This window comes from Psilocybe cubensis, chromosome 4 (assembly GCF_017499595.1).
Source record: "Psilocybe cubensis strain MGC-MH-2018 chromosome 4, whole genome shotgun sequence".
NCBI lineage: Eukaryota > Fungi > Basidiomycota > Agaricomycetes > Agaricales > Agrocybaceae > Psilocybe > Psilocybe cubensis.
In genome coordinates this window covers 3,456,088-3,468,579 of record NC_063002.1, presented here as the reverse complement: position 1 = coordinate 3,468,579, position 12,492 = coordinate 3,456,088, and the positions used below count along the sequence as shown (strand labels likewise).

Sequence of the window (12,492 nt, the reverse complement as noted above, 5' to 3'; positions counted from 1 at the left end):
TTACGCTTCAGGCATCTCATGGAACATTCCTGACTCTGCAGGCTTTCTATATTCTGGGTTGTTTATCACCTTCACATACCTGAGTATTATATGGTATGTCTTTGCCTGATCAAGGGGTCAATATACCGTTTTTAGTCACCCGTCATTTGACCCAACCTTTGACAGGTTCTGTCATATAAGTTTGACACTCTCTGCGTCCCGAATCTTTCCTCCTGGTCACATCTGTAGACGTGGGGGGTTCGCGTTTGTCGCTGTGTTGGTTTTGCTATATATTGCAAGCATTTTTATTAGCACGTTTATGTGTCGAGGCTTCCCATGGTGGAAAGTTGATGTTAATCATTGCATCATGTTGTCCAACGGGCGTCTCGTATCAGCTATTGTGGTCATCGTCAGTAAGTTAACAACAACATATTTATGCCATGACTCCTCTGACCAACCATCGTGAAATTCCAAATTTAGCTGACTTTGCGGCAAATTCTGTTCTTGTTTCGGCGCCTCTTATCATGTTTTGGAAGGTCAAAACCCCACACGCGCGGGATCGTGCTGTCATTTTAACGCTTTTTGCGAGCAGTCTTTTGACAATGGTTGCGTTGGGTCTTTTTTCTGCCGCTTGGTTTGCAACCGCCGATATTGGACCCGAGTCAAAAATACTGTACAAAATGTCCGGACAGCTACATGTTGAGTGACCCACGAGTTGAACTCAACGGTTTATTTTTTCTAACAAGTCGCAAAATAGCAAGCAGTCGCGCTATTTGTCACTAATTTACAGATAGTCACTATGATAGTTTATCGAAGATTCAGAGGCAACCTCGCATCTCAACGGCACAATCATAGAGACCGTACATTTGATTCCGACGCAGGTACTTCAACTCGAGAGCGAGAAAGGTCATTGATTGAATACTCAACCACACTACCATCATACACCGTTACGGAAGCGTCGGCTTCGCCCACGAATTTAACTGTGCAGGAAGATACTACGTCAGCATCGAACTCCCAGTCTACATCTGTGTCTGGCAGTGTACGTTCATCACAGCCTGTATCAACGGCTCAGTTGTCATCGGTTCCTCAGTCTACAATGGCATCGAGTAGTATTCCTTTGTCGCAGACAATACCTTCATCCTCATCAGAGAATGGCAATGTACGTTCATCACAGCCTGTATCAACGGCTCAGTCGTCATCGGTTCCTCAATCTACAATGTCATCGAGTAGTATTCCTTTGTCGCAGACAATACCTTCATCCTCATCAGAGAATAGCTCTACTCAATGAATGCCGTTTATCGTCACATTTTATTATGCTACTATCTGTTGTATAGTTACCATAAAGTGAATTCACGTCTCATATGGTGGTAATTGCGAGAAATCTATAAATAGATTTCAATAAGAGAGAACGACTTCAACGGAGGCATACTTATGGACGCCAACCACAATGCTATTACTCAGAGCATGTGCGGGATAATAGCAGCCTAAATTGAGAGTGTTCATATATTTATCTATTTACTTGCCAGTACCTTGGCTAACCTGAAGGGTGGGTGTATCTTCTCCGCTAGTATCACCACTGCGTCGCTGTAAGCACAAAACACCCAACCTTGTAACGGTGATCGGGTGTTGCTCCAGTTTCGGACAATTAGCCCCATGGTGCATATGTATGTAATTGTAAAGGCAAAACAACGGTGATAGCATGTCCTATACTTGATGTCTACAATGTGGCGTCGATAGGGAAATATAACCAGCCTGACCTGCCGTCGGATGGTGGCGGTCGGAGGCGATGTTCAACAATATTTTCATCCGTGGGTACATCCATAATATACAGGTTCAAATTGTCACTCTCCCTGTACTACTCTAGAGAAGCTTCACCTGTTTGAATGATCAGCCACCTTAGACAATTACATTATTTGCGTGTGTGGCCGAATATTGTCAATGGACTCATGTCTTCAATGGTGCATCATCAAAGCGATCTATTTTTAGAACAGCGCTGGTGGCAGGTAATTATAGATTGTCATGTCAGCCTATTGTAGTGGCAAATAGCATCCAGGATGTTGAAGTCTCTCAAAACTGTCTGCAATACGTACATTTAAATATATCTAGGAAAACAAGAGGTGAGTGTTGTTGTAGCATTAAATAGTTGAGGACTCAGAAGGCGTTGATGAGTTGCCCGTCGCTCCGAAACCTCCTTGATTAAATGGTCAATATGATTTGAGTTGAATAGAGTCTATACAGTCTTACGTCAATGCTATCTATCATTTTGAGCGGGGAACTGATGCAATTCAGCTATTAGCCGATGTTGGCCGTTGACCCCTTAGTACATGTCATCGACCCTTTGCCAAAAGGTTTGTCATTTTTGATAATTACCTTCTTTTTCCTAAACCACCACCAACAATCAATCTGGCTTTCAAAGAGTATTCCTAACAGTTAATGCCTTTACCACCTCAGAATCATCTTGCATGGAAAAGTGAGTCTAATTCATTCTTTACGACTCAGCCATTAGATCACGATTCGCCCTTTAATGACCCCCGGGCTCTGTATGATTTCATGATACCAGACTAATTTTTTTTTGCAGTTTCGGTCACTATTATTCAATTTGCTGCTCTGATTACAACGTTGATCAGAGTAAGACAACGTTGTAAAATTGGTCGAATCTGGTGGGACGACTATGCGGCTGCGATACCCTGGATCCTCAATCTTCTTTCTGTCATTCTTTTGTGGATCAAGTATAAAAACAAAGGTGCATAAGTTCAGTTAATAAAATCGCAAATGTATCTTGAAAACGACACTATGACCTTATTTTCCAAGATATATCCTGGAATACACCAGACCCTCAAGTTTTCATTTTTTCGAATTGGTTTGATTCTTTTGTGTACTACACTGCTTTATGGCAAGTACCTTTCATATCTGTGGAAGTTTCTTGGGGCTCTTACCTTGATGTTTATTAGGTTCTCTCGTATTAGCTTGACATTTTCGGTGGCTAGGATCTTTCTGAGTGGACACCGATATCGCCTTTATTCGTTCATTTTCATTGCCTGTCTCTTCTCAATGTATCTTACCAGCGTCTTAATCACGACACTCTCCTGTCCAGGAAACCCGTGGTGGAAACTTGACTTCAACCGCTGCTCTCCAAAAACGGCACACGGTCCTGCGGGGGCCACCATAACGGTGATAGTTACTAGTGCGTTAACAGTTTCATACCATCCCAGTCATACACTCTAATAGAAATTTGGTTGATGACTCCAGTCGACATCACAGCAGATTCTATTCTAATTATCGCGCCGTTGTTCATGTTTTGGAAAGTCAAATTGCCGAGGCACAGCGATCGCACCTTCATTTTAATTTTATTCGCTAGTAGCGTCATCACTATGATCACTACAGGGATTTATTTTGCCATTTGGTATGGCGCGGCCCACATAGGTCCCGACTCAAAGCTTCTATACACCATGATGACACATTTACAAGTTCAGTGGTTTGATGGATATGATGTGCAAGTGCCTTATTGACGCCTAAACAGATAGGTCTCGCATTGCTTTTGACCAACTTACAGGTCGTGTCAATGATAGTTTATCGAAGGTTCCGACCAGAAAGCGGAGAGTCAACTAGACAGCCTGCCGCAAGACGGCCGTTCGATAGTGACGCTGGTACGGCCACTCACAGGCGGATTCGGACGGGAATAGACAACAGCGAGATGGGGTATTTTGCGACTCCCGTCCCATCTTACACCATAGCCTCGTTATCACCGACCAGCATAGTCACCACTTCAACAGCGTCTTCTGGTCCTAGTTCTATGTCCAATGTAACATCAATGAGCAACTCAAGCTCATCCAGCCAGCTCTCAGACCTTACAAAAGTGACAGGGAGTAGCTGTGCAGTTACTACTGCCTAGAGAAGTCCTGGGTTATTAGACACGATAGATGCGCAAAGTCCCAGGCAGTCTGGGTCCACAATCCACTTTCGTAGGGATGATCCGAAAGCTATTATTCCGTACGAGTTTTAGGAGAGATATGTCCCTTCACCAGTCCTTGTAGCCGGGTCACAAGAGAGGAATAAACAGACGCAAGTCTTCCTACTCGTTTCATTCAATACAACAAGGAAATAGCAGGAAATGTGCTGCCAGTCACCCGAAACGTCAAGCAAGCGTCCAGAATATATGCGAGAGTATAACCGATATTTGAGAAGAACAGGGTGAACATCGAGACACCGTGGTCTTCACGAGGGTACAGTAGTAGAGAGGCAAGACAAGTTAAGGTGGATGGTAACAGACAACTAGACGAAGGATCACTTGAACTGAAGAAGCGTGTATCACAAGCTATGAAGCGTGGGAAACGTGTGCACCAAATAAGCGACAACATTGCGGCGTGCCGCCGCACGCTATGATCCATGGAGCTGCATTGAGCGGGAGCGACAGCCACCAACATCCAGGTTTCGAGACAACGACCGACGAAGATTCATACACATCTAGGGCAATTTTGTAGGCTTTAACTCTACAACCTCCTGGAGACAGCGGGCACTGCGGTCACTACTGTTGCTAAAAGATCAGAGGGGGATCAATTTTTTTTCGGACATGGAGCAATTGAGCCCGACCTTGTAGGTATAGGAGGTCGGCATCTATCGACAAATGGCGCATCAAACGACATATCGGGGGTAATTTTGCTGAGTCGGGGACGTGCGCCCTAACTAGTGACTCATTTTGCTTGAGGGAATCATGTCGGACGTTACCAAGGGCGGGAAGGGGCGGGGCCGCCGCCATTAGTTCCTTTTGCGGTAATCGCGTCAGTCGGGGTGAGTTTACCGACAGCCGCAACGAGTCAAGTCGGTTTCTCACCAGGGTTTGATGAAGGTCAAATGAAGGCTCGAAAGGGCCTTAAATACTGGGCCTCCAACCCAAGGCGATTCCCTCAGCACATCCGCTTTTCACAACAACTATGCAACCTACAACTGAAATCCAAGCCTTCATCGAACGCATTAACGCCCTTCCAGCGGGCCCAGGTGTAACGCTTGACGCGGCCTTGCAACCTTCGCTCGATGACGAGGCTGAGTTGAGAAAGCTTTTCGCGACCGACAAGAAGAACGCGCGTCTCGCCAATCCATATGTCGGACTCGTCGACGTATTCGACGCTCCTGCGACTATCAGGACCACTAGAGCTAGGGTAGTCAATGATAAAGAGGACCTTTCTGCGAAATATGTCATGCCTGTCGCCGACGAGAACAGGAGGGAAGAAGGAACGCCATCGACTGTCGCCGACCTCGAGGAGTTTAAGAAGAATTGGGCCATTTTCACTGAAGGATCTTTATCCCAGCTCATTAACTGGAACAATGTTGTTGCTGCTGGAGGATCTGTATTGGCATGCTTGACACCCCTCCATGAGAGCGACAAGACATCCAAGCGAGCTATAAGGAAATACTACCATTCCAACGCATATCCAACTTCAGATGTGGATCTTTTCTTGTGGGGTTTGAACCCAGAGCAGGTATGTACTTTCTGGTGTCAATGTCTGCCCATCACTGACGCGTTCCACAGGCTGAGGCTAAGATCAAAGAGATCTACGAAGCCGTTCGAGATTCGGTCCCATGGGATGTTACTTGTATCCGCACCAAGCACACAGTTTCTATTCATTGTAAGTATCTTTTTCATTTAACGCTGCTGTTGGCTAATTGGATCTTTCAGCTCAGTACCCGTATCGATCGGTACAGATTGTATTGCGCCTCTATCAATCTCCCGCTGAGATTCTTGCCGGGTTCGACATTGATGCTCCCTGCTGCGCATATGATGGTAAATCTGTCCTTCGACCTGAAGATATGTGCATTCTTTAACCTTAGAACAGGCAATCGAGTATGGGCCAACCCTCGTGCAGTTGTTGCGATGATGAGGCAATGCAACACAGTCGATATGACACGTCGATCTCCCTCGTACGAAGTCAGACTGTCGAAGTATTCTCAGCGATTCTTTGAAGTCTATGTTCCTACTCTTGAGCGATCAAAGATTGACCCTACGGTACAAATTTTGACCATCTAAACCAATTTTTTTCAGCTAACCCGATGGAAAACAGATATACGAACGTTCGATAGCTAGAATGGAAGGTCTGGCACGTCTTCTCGCTCTTGAGAAACTGGCGGATGACAATATGCGCAACACTTTCTTGGAAGGAAGGCGCCAGCTTCGTGGTCGTACATTTGCAAATGCACTTTCTCAGCAACGTAGACGCACTCGGCGCAAGTATAAGGGAGATCTCAAAGGAGAAAACGACATTGGCGTCGTCGAGATTAACGATTACGATGTCGCATCTCTCCATTTACCTTACGGGCCTGGCTGGGATGCTAAGAGAATCGATAAGTTGGTGTACCAGACGGTAAATATCATTGTTTCTCATAACGATATTTTCAAGCTTATCAAAAATTCATCAGGATCTCGGAATGAACTGTAAGACCATTGAAACCGGTTTGTATCTATTATTATGGTATTGATTTATATTTTACAGCGTCTTTCAACCCAAAAAACAAGGGTCGTCGCCTCCATCGTCATCCTGCATTCTTTGGAACCGTTGAAGAATGTATCGAAGATTGTTGCGGAGTGCGTATACGCTTGAACATAACATTTTCATCGCAGCTGATGTATGGTATAGCACTGCCCCAAAGCAATCGACGATGATGAAAAGAAGCTTCAAGCTGAAGAAGATGAAATCTATATTCGTGGACGTATCCAGTGAGTCTACTTAAATTGAGCTATTTTGCGCATCTCTGACCAAATTACAGATTTATCCAGGAAGATCCAGGTCGCCAAAGTATGACAGGCAGTTTCAAACCGATTGACGTTGGTGAATGGAGCGACCAAGTTTACATCAAGCCTAGCCAGGAGCTTTTCACGGCCATTTCTGCACACGATAGGGTTACTGTTCAGAGACTTCTCGCTGGTGGAGAGATTGACGTCAACCAACGCGACCACGTAGGGCGGACTACTCTGCATGTTGCGATCTTTTCCAAGGTGACAGATATTGCATTGGATCTCATCGAGGCAGGTGCGAGGATCACTGCTCGTTTGGCCGATGGTAGAGCTCCTCTCCATCTTGCTGCACAATTCGACCAGATCGAAGTAATCCACAAATTATTCGAGAAAAGTGCGAAGAATGCCGAGGAGGCTGAAATTAAAGCCAACGAAGGAAAAGATGAGGAAGCCATGGATTCTCAAGATGCCGTGGAGAGGCCTTCATCCGAAGATGACTGGAGTTCTCATGACGATGAAGATGTTGTAGGGAAGGGGGCGAGTTCGAGAGAGGACAAAGTAGCCTGAGTACGGACAGAGTTTTGTAGATATTTATGTGTTTAGCACGGAAAGAGATGGGAAAAAAATAGGAAATATGATTCGATACGTCCTTCGGTGTGTAACGACGTCTCCGGTAAGGTGCTAACTACTGACTACGCGTCTATGCTGTGGCCATATGGCGTCGACGATGCCAAGTGAGTGTGTCCGCAAGCGTCATGTGACGTGTTTGTTGTGAGTCGCGTCGCGCGCACGCGTATCCAAATCCCTACATCTCCCCCCCACTTTAAATTTCAGGCTCCTGGCTGAAATTTCGGTTTCGGTTTCGAGTCTACATCCTGCGGCCCACTCCCTAGTGCTATTCGTGATATGGATCCATCCAGTCACGACCTGATATGTGGCCTGCTCAAGACCCAGTCTCAAGTGGCCTCTATCACCTCCTTTCCTCTCTATTCGGTCAGTCCTCCTCCCCTCGCCATTCATTCTTCCTTCTAACTCTCTAACTAGCTCTCTCCATTGTCTATATGCCCTCGCTCGTCGTCTCTCGTCTCCGATCTCACTCAATATCTTTTCTCTTCCAAATTTCTCTTTCCCTCCTCCCCCCTCTTTCACACCTCCTCCCCCCTCTTTTGCACCATCGCCCGCTCGCTATTCCTCGTCGCCGTCGAACTCCTCGCTGTTTAGGACCTCCGTGACCTCGATGACCTGTCGATTCCGCGGATAATAGGGAATTAAACGAAATGCTGCGTATTTCAGCTTTGATTCAGCTCCATCGAGTTCTGCCAGACGGTATGAACCTCCTTCGGAGCGGCGTACGACGACAAGTGGTCCCATGTATCTCGGCTTGCCCTTCCTTCCCACTTCAGCCTCGACCTTCTTGTTCAAGACGAGCACTAGTTCTCCGGGTTGAAAATTATAATCAATGATCTTATGTTTGTTTTTCTCTTCAAATTCGGCAATGGACTGATATCTTCGCTTTAGAACACGTTCGTGGACCAGGGCTAGGTCGTCGTCGCGTCGCTCAAGTTGTCTTGCGCGCATACCGAGGAGTTCAGCGGTTGAAAGCGAACGGTCGATGTCCGGGAGTAGGAATGTTGCGTGAGTGAGGTCAAATGGTAGGAGCGGCTCGATTCCGTGCACAACATAGAATGGTGAGTACCCGATTGATTTCCTGATTGTAATTCGCTCAGCCCAGTACATGAATGCTACCCTCTCGTCCCACTTTTTCAAGGACCCGTCACCCGACTTGATCAGCGCTGTACGAATTGGGGTGTGCGTTGTTTCGACGACACCGTTCGCTCTCGAATTATAGCCAGAAATTCGAATATGGCTCACGTTGTATCGCTCGGCCAGCCATTCTAGTGCCGCCACGAATGGAGGTCCGTTATCCGTTATCATCTCAAATACTACTCCCCACCTCAACATCAACTTCATTAGAATGAAATTGCCTATCACCGCCGCCGTCTCCGTCTTCAACTTATCCCATTCTGGCCATGTCGACATCCCACATCTTGCTTGGACAATATATTTGTACCCGTTTGAGGGTGGCATGTGCATTGTGTCGATATGGCATCTGCAGAACAGCCTTTCGGGTATCATTACGGTAGGTGGGATTACAACTTTCTCGAGCGACATCAATTGACATTGGTGACAGGTGTCGATGAACCATCGAATATCCTTATCAATTTTTGGCCACCAGTAGCGATCGGCAACGTTATGGCGAGTCGCAAAGTACCCTCGATGACCTAACATGTCATGTCCTTCGACTAGAACCTCAAGCCGGTCTTCTCCAAATAGCACGAGCTTGTGACGTATGCCGCTATCTCGACGCCATAATCTGTTCGCCTGGACAAAGAACCGACTGGCCTTCTTCACAAATCTCTTCAGTGCAACCCTATCGAGATTTGGTGGTGGTTTCAGTGTCTCCAGGTAAGTCTTGATTTGCATGAGCTCGTCGTCGAGTTGTCTGACTTCCTCTGTGTCTGGTAACCCTCCCTTTTCTGTCGCTTCCGCCATCTTTCTCTTGAATGCTGCTACCACTGCCTCCTCCACACTCATCACTTCTCCCTCTTTCGCTCCCTCGCTAATTTTAACCCCTGGTTCCTTCACCTTCACATCCATTCCTACTGCACCCTTCCCCTCGCTTCTCTTGTTCTTCCCTTTTAAACCTCGCTTTCCTATCCTCGGCCATTGATCTCCCTTCTTCCATCCCATTCCTGCCACTATCCACACCCCACATTGATACAACTCCTCCACCCACTGTTCTGCATCCTCCTCTGTCTCGTCCTCCTCGCCTTCAACCTTCCGCCTCCGTGACAACCCATCTGGACCCTTGAAGTTCTTCCCAGGGACGTGGACCAGCTTGAAATCGAACATCAGAATGGCAGCAATCCATCGGTTCATAGCTGCGTTTGGATGCGTATCAGGGTTATTGATCATACCCTTGATATATTTTGCGTCCACTTCGATGGTAAGATTTTGCACCCCAACAATCCAAATTTTGACTGAATGAATTGCTCGAAACAGGCCGTATAATTCCAGCTTTGCCTGCGAGTAGCGAGCTTCTCGTGGGTTCCATGGTATAGAACCGAACCGTGCAATTATACGTGCGCCGTTTGCATCCAACTGCATGAGAATGAAACCAACTGCAATGTTTGAGGAGTCAACTTGAAGAATGACCGTAAAGCCACTCTTGTAATCGATGGGGCGGATTGCTGGGCATGTCGTGACCGCAGTCTTCAGTGAATTCATTGCGTTTTGATGTTCCTTGTCCCATTTAAACTGAACTTGCTTCTTCGTTAGGTTGACCAATGGGATTGCAATCGCCGCAAAGTCCTTCACCCACTTCCTCACCACACCCGCCACTCCTAGAAAGCTTCGCACGTCGGTCGCGTTTTCGCATGGTGGCCAGTTCTCAATTTTTATCACGCTCGACTTATCCGGTTTACGCCCTTCGTATGTCGATATCTGTCCCACTATCTTTGCTTCCGGCTGACACAAAATCAGTTTCTTCGCAGATGCTGTGGCGCCAGCGTGTGCTAGTCTGTGAAGAACTCGATTCACGTCCATCAGGTGCTCCCACACAAACCTCCTCACTCCCGGATTCTCCTCCATCACCTCATAACCTCCGCCCGCCAACTCATACCTCGTCATTGGACCCAGGACCGCTATGTCATCGGAAAAATTCGGTGCAACTTCTGTTTCGTGTTGTAGGATGAATGCTACATCACGATGGAAGATTTGCAGCGAGTTTGTCCAACCTTGAGGCAACACAGTAAGCTGGTATGTTCCCGTTGGTGTTTCAAAGGCTGTTAACTCTCTCGACCGTTTGTCCAGCGTGTGGTGATCGTAACCCACGAAAAGGTCAATTGTTGTATAGATCGAGCGGCCGGCGCATTGCTCAGCATACAAATCAATCAATGGTGGTTGCGCAGAGTCTTTGATAGTGACTTCATTAAGCGGGACAAGGTTGTGCACAATGCGTAAGTCTTTTGATCCTTTCTTCTCGAACGTGATTGTTGCATGCCGATATGCACTTGTCGTAGGTTCTATGACACCAGCTTTTAACTTTTCGTCGATGAGCTTGTTGAACCGCTCTCGCAATGCTGGTGGAACTGGAAACGAGCGCTTTACCCAAGGTTCATGTTCGACGACCGGTATGACGACATCCGAGAAGTAGTCACTTCGAAATCTTCCTTTCTCAGCTTCCACCCATGCCAAACCTTTCTCGTTTGCTCGTAACACCGCCGCCACCACTTTCTTCTCTTCCTCCCACAAAAAATCATTCTCCTCCACTCCAAGCATCTTCCACCTCTCTTCTGTCAACCTTTCTCCTGGCTTAAATGGCCCTGGCGTCATTGGTATTGTCGGTAACGTCAACAGCGGGTCCTCTGGAAAGCGACGTTGAACATTCGCATATTCTGGCATTGTTGTTGCAACCGGGTGAGTTTTCTTTGCTGCTGGCTTATACAACAATGTGTGCTGAACTTGATCATAGGTGAATGTTGATCCTAGAAGCTCATTTGCGAGTTTTGTACGAGCTTGACTGTGCGCCATCATTACCACCTCCTCCACACTCAATTCCACCACCTCCTCTCTTGGTTGCTCTGCTCTTGCCTCCCTGTACATCAACACCTTCTTCACAACCTTCCTCGCTCGCTCTCTTGTTGGTATAACCTTTGCTTGACGTTGGTCTTTAGGATCGTGCACAATCACATCTACCCGCCCATCGTTATGCTCAACCTTCCCTAGCCTCACGTACTTTTGCCACGGTCGTCCCAACAGCAACTCGAATGGGGCATCGAGAGGTGCGATGAAAGCGTGTACCATTGATGCAATGCCTCCGACCTCAATCTCCATAAACTCGGCACATCCTCCCATCTCCTCCTTTTCGCCGGTCGCTGTTTCCATTGTCATTTGTTGCTCTTTGTTGACGCTGTGCCCTGTTCTCTCCCACAAGTCTTTCCTTATCACCACAATCTCTGACCCTTCATCTAACAACCCGACCGATGCAACCGTCCCGCATACAACGACATCAATTTCCCGAAGTGGTGTACAGTATTCGAGTGTTGGCATCTTGAAGGTAGCCGCTCCTGTTGTTGCTGTCGTTGCTGACTTCTTTTCTGTATCCAATAGTGAGGTTTTGGGGAATGCCTCGTTAGGTACTCGCACAACCTTGAGTTTCTCAACCATTGTTTTTCGTACGTCCCCGCTGAGTGCGTAAATATCGCCGACCGTAACCTCAGGTATAATAGTTTTGAAGATTTTCTCTGCCATCTTCAAAGCCGCTTTTGGATCAGATATGCTGGACTCGTATGTGTATGCTTTCTCGTGTCCTCCTCGCTGAATGGCATTGGGATCGAAACGGATGTGTTTGATGTCAGTGTGGTGTCCTTCTCCCTCCTCCGCCCTTGCCTTTCCTTTTCTCTCCTTCATCTCTCTCTCTATCCTCTTTTCCTGCTCCTTCCTCCCGCTCTCCTCATCATCATCACCCGTCTTCTTCCCGCTTCGTGTCTGCAGCAATGCCTCCGCTGTGGCCACCTCTTGCCATGCCATCCACTCCACTTTGCCCTCGCTTTCGTACCCGTTCTCCCATGGGATCTCCTTCCACTCGTTTCGCACTTCCTCCACTGTTTTCTTCCGCCCGCTACTTGCTTCCACTTTCACTTGTTCTCCATTGCGCCCTGTGGTGTATGTCTTAGCGTTTCTGGTAGTCTGCGTATAATAACCGCTTGTTGCAACATTGACAT

At 47.1% G+C, this 12,492-nt stretch overlaps 1 protein-coding gene across 1 annotated transcript; it reads left to right on the top strand.

Moving 5' to 3' along the window:
* Positions 1-4,910: 4,910 nt before the first annotated feature.
* Positions 4,911-7,273, top strand: JR316_0005309 (uncharacterized protein; the record flags this gene model as incomplete). Its single annotated transcript, XM_047891069.1, has 9 exons — positions 4,911-5,456; positions 5,507-5,603; positions 5,654-5,758; positions 5,811-5,980; positions 6,036-6,335; positions 6,391-6,424; positions 6,465-6,556; positions 6,609-6,688; positions 6,739-7,273. The coding sequence occupies 9 exons, from the start codon at positions 4,911-4,913 to the stop codon at positions 7,271-7,273; spliced, it is 1,959 nt and encodes a 652-aa protein (XP_047750830.1).
* Positions 7,274-12,492: the final 5,219 nt, after the last annotated feature.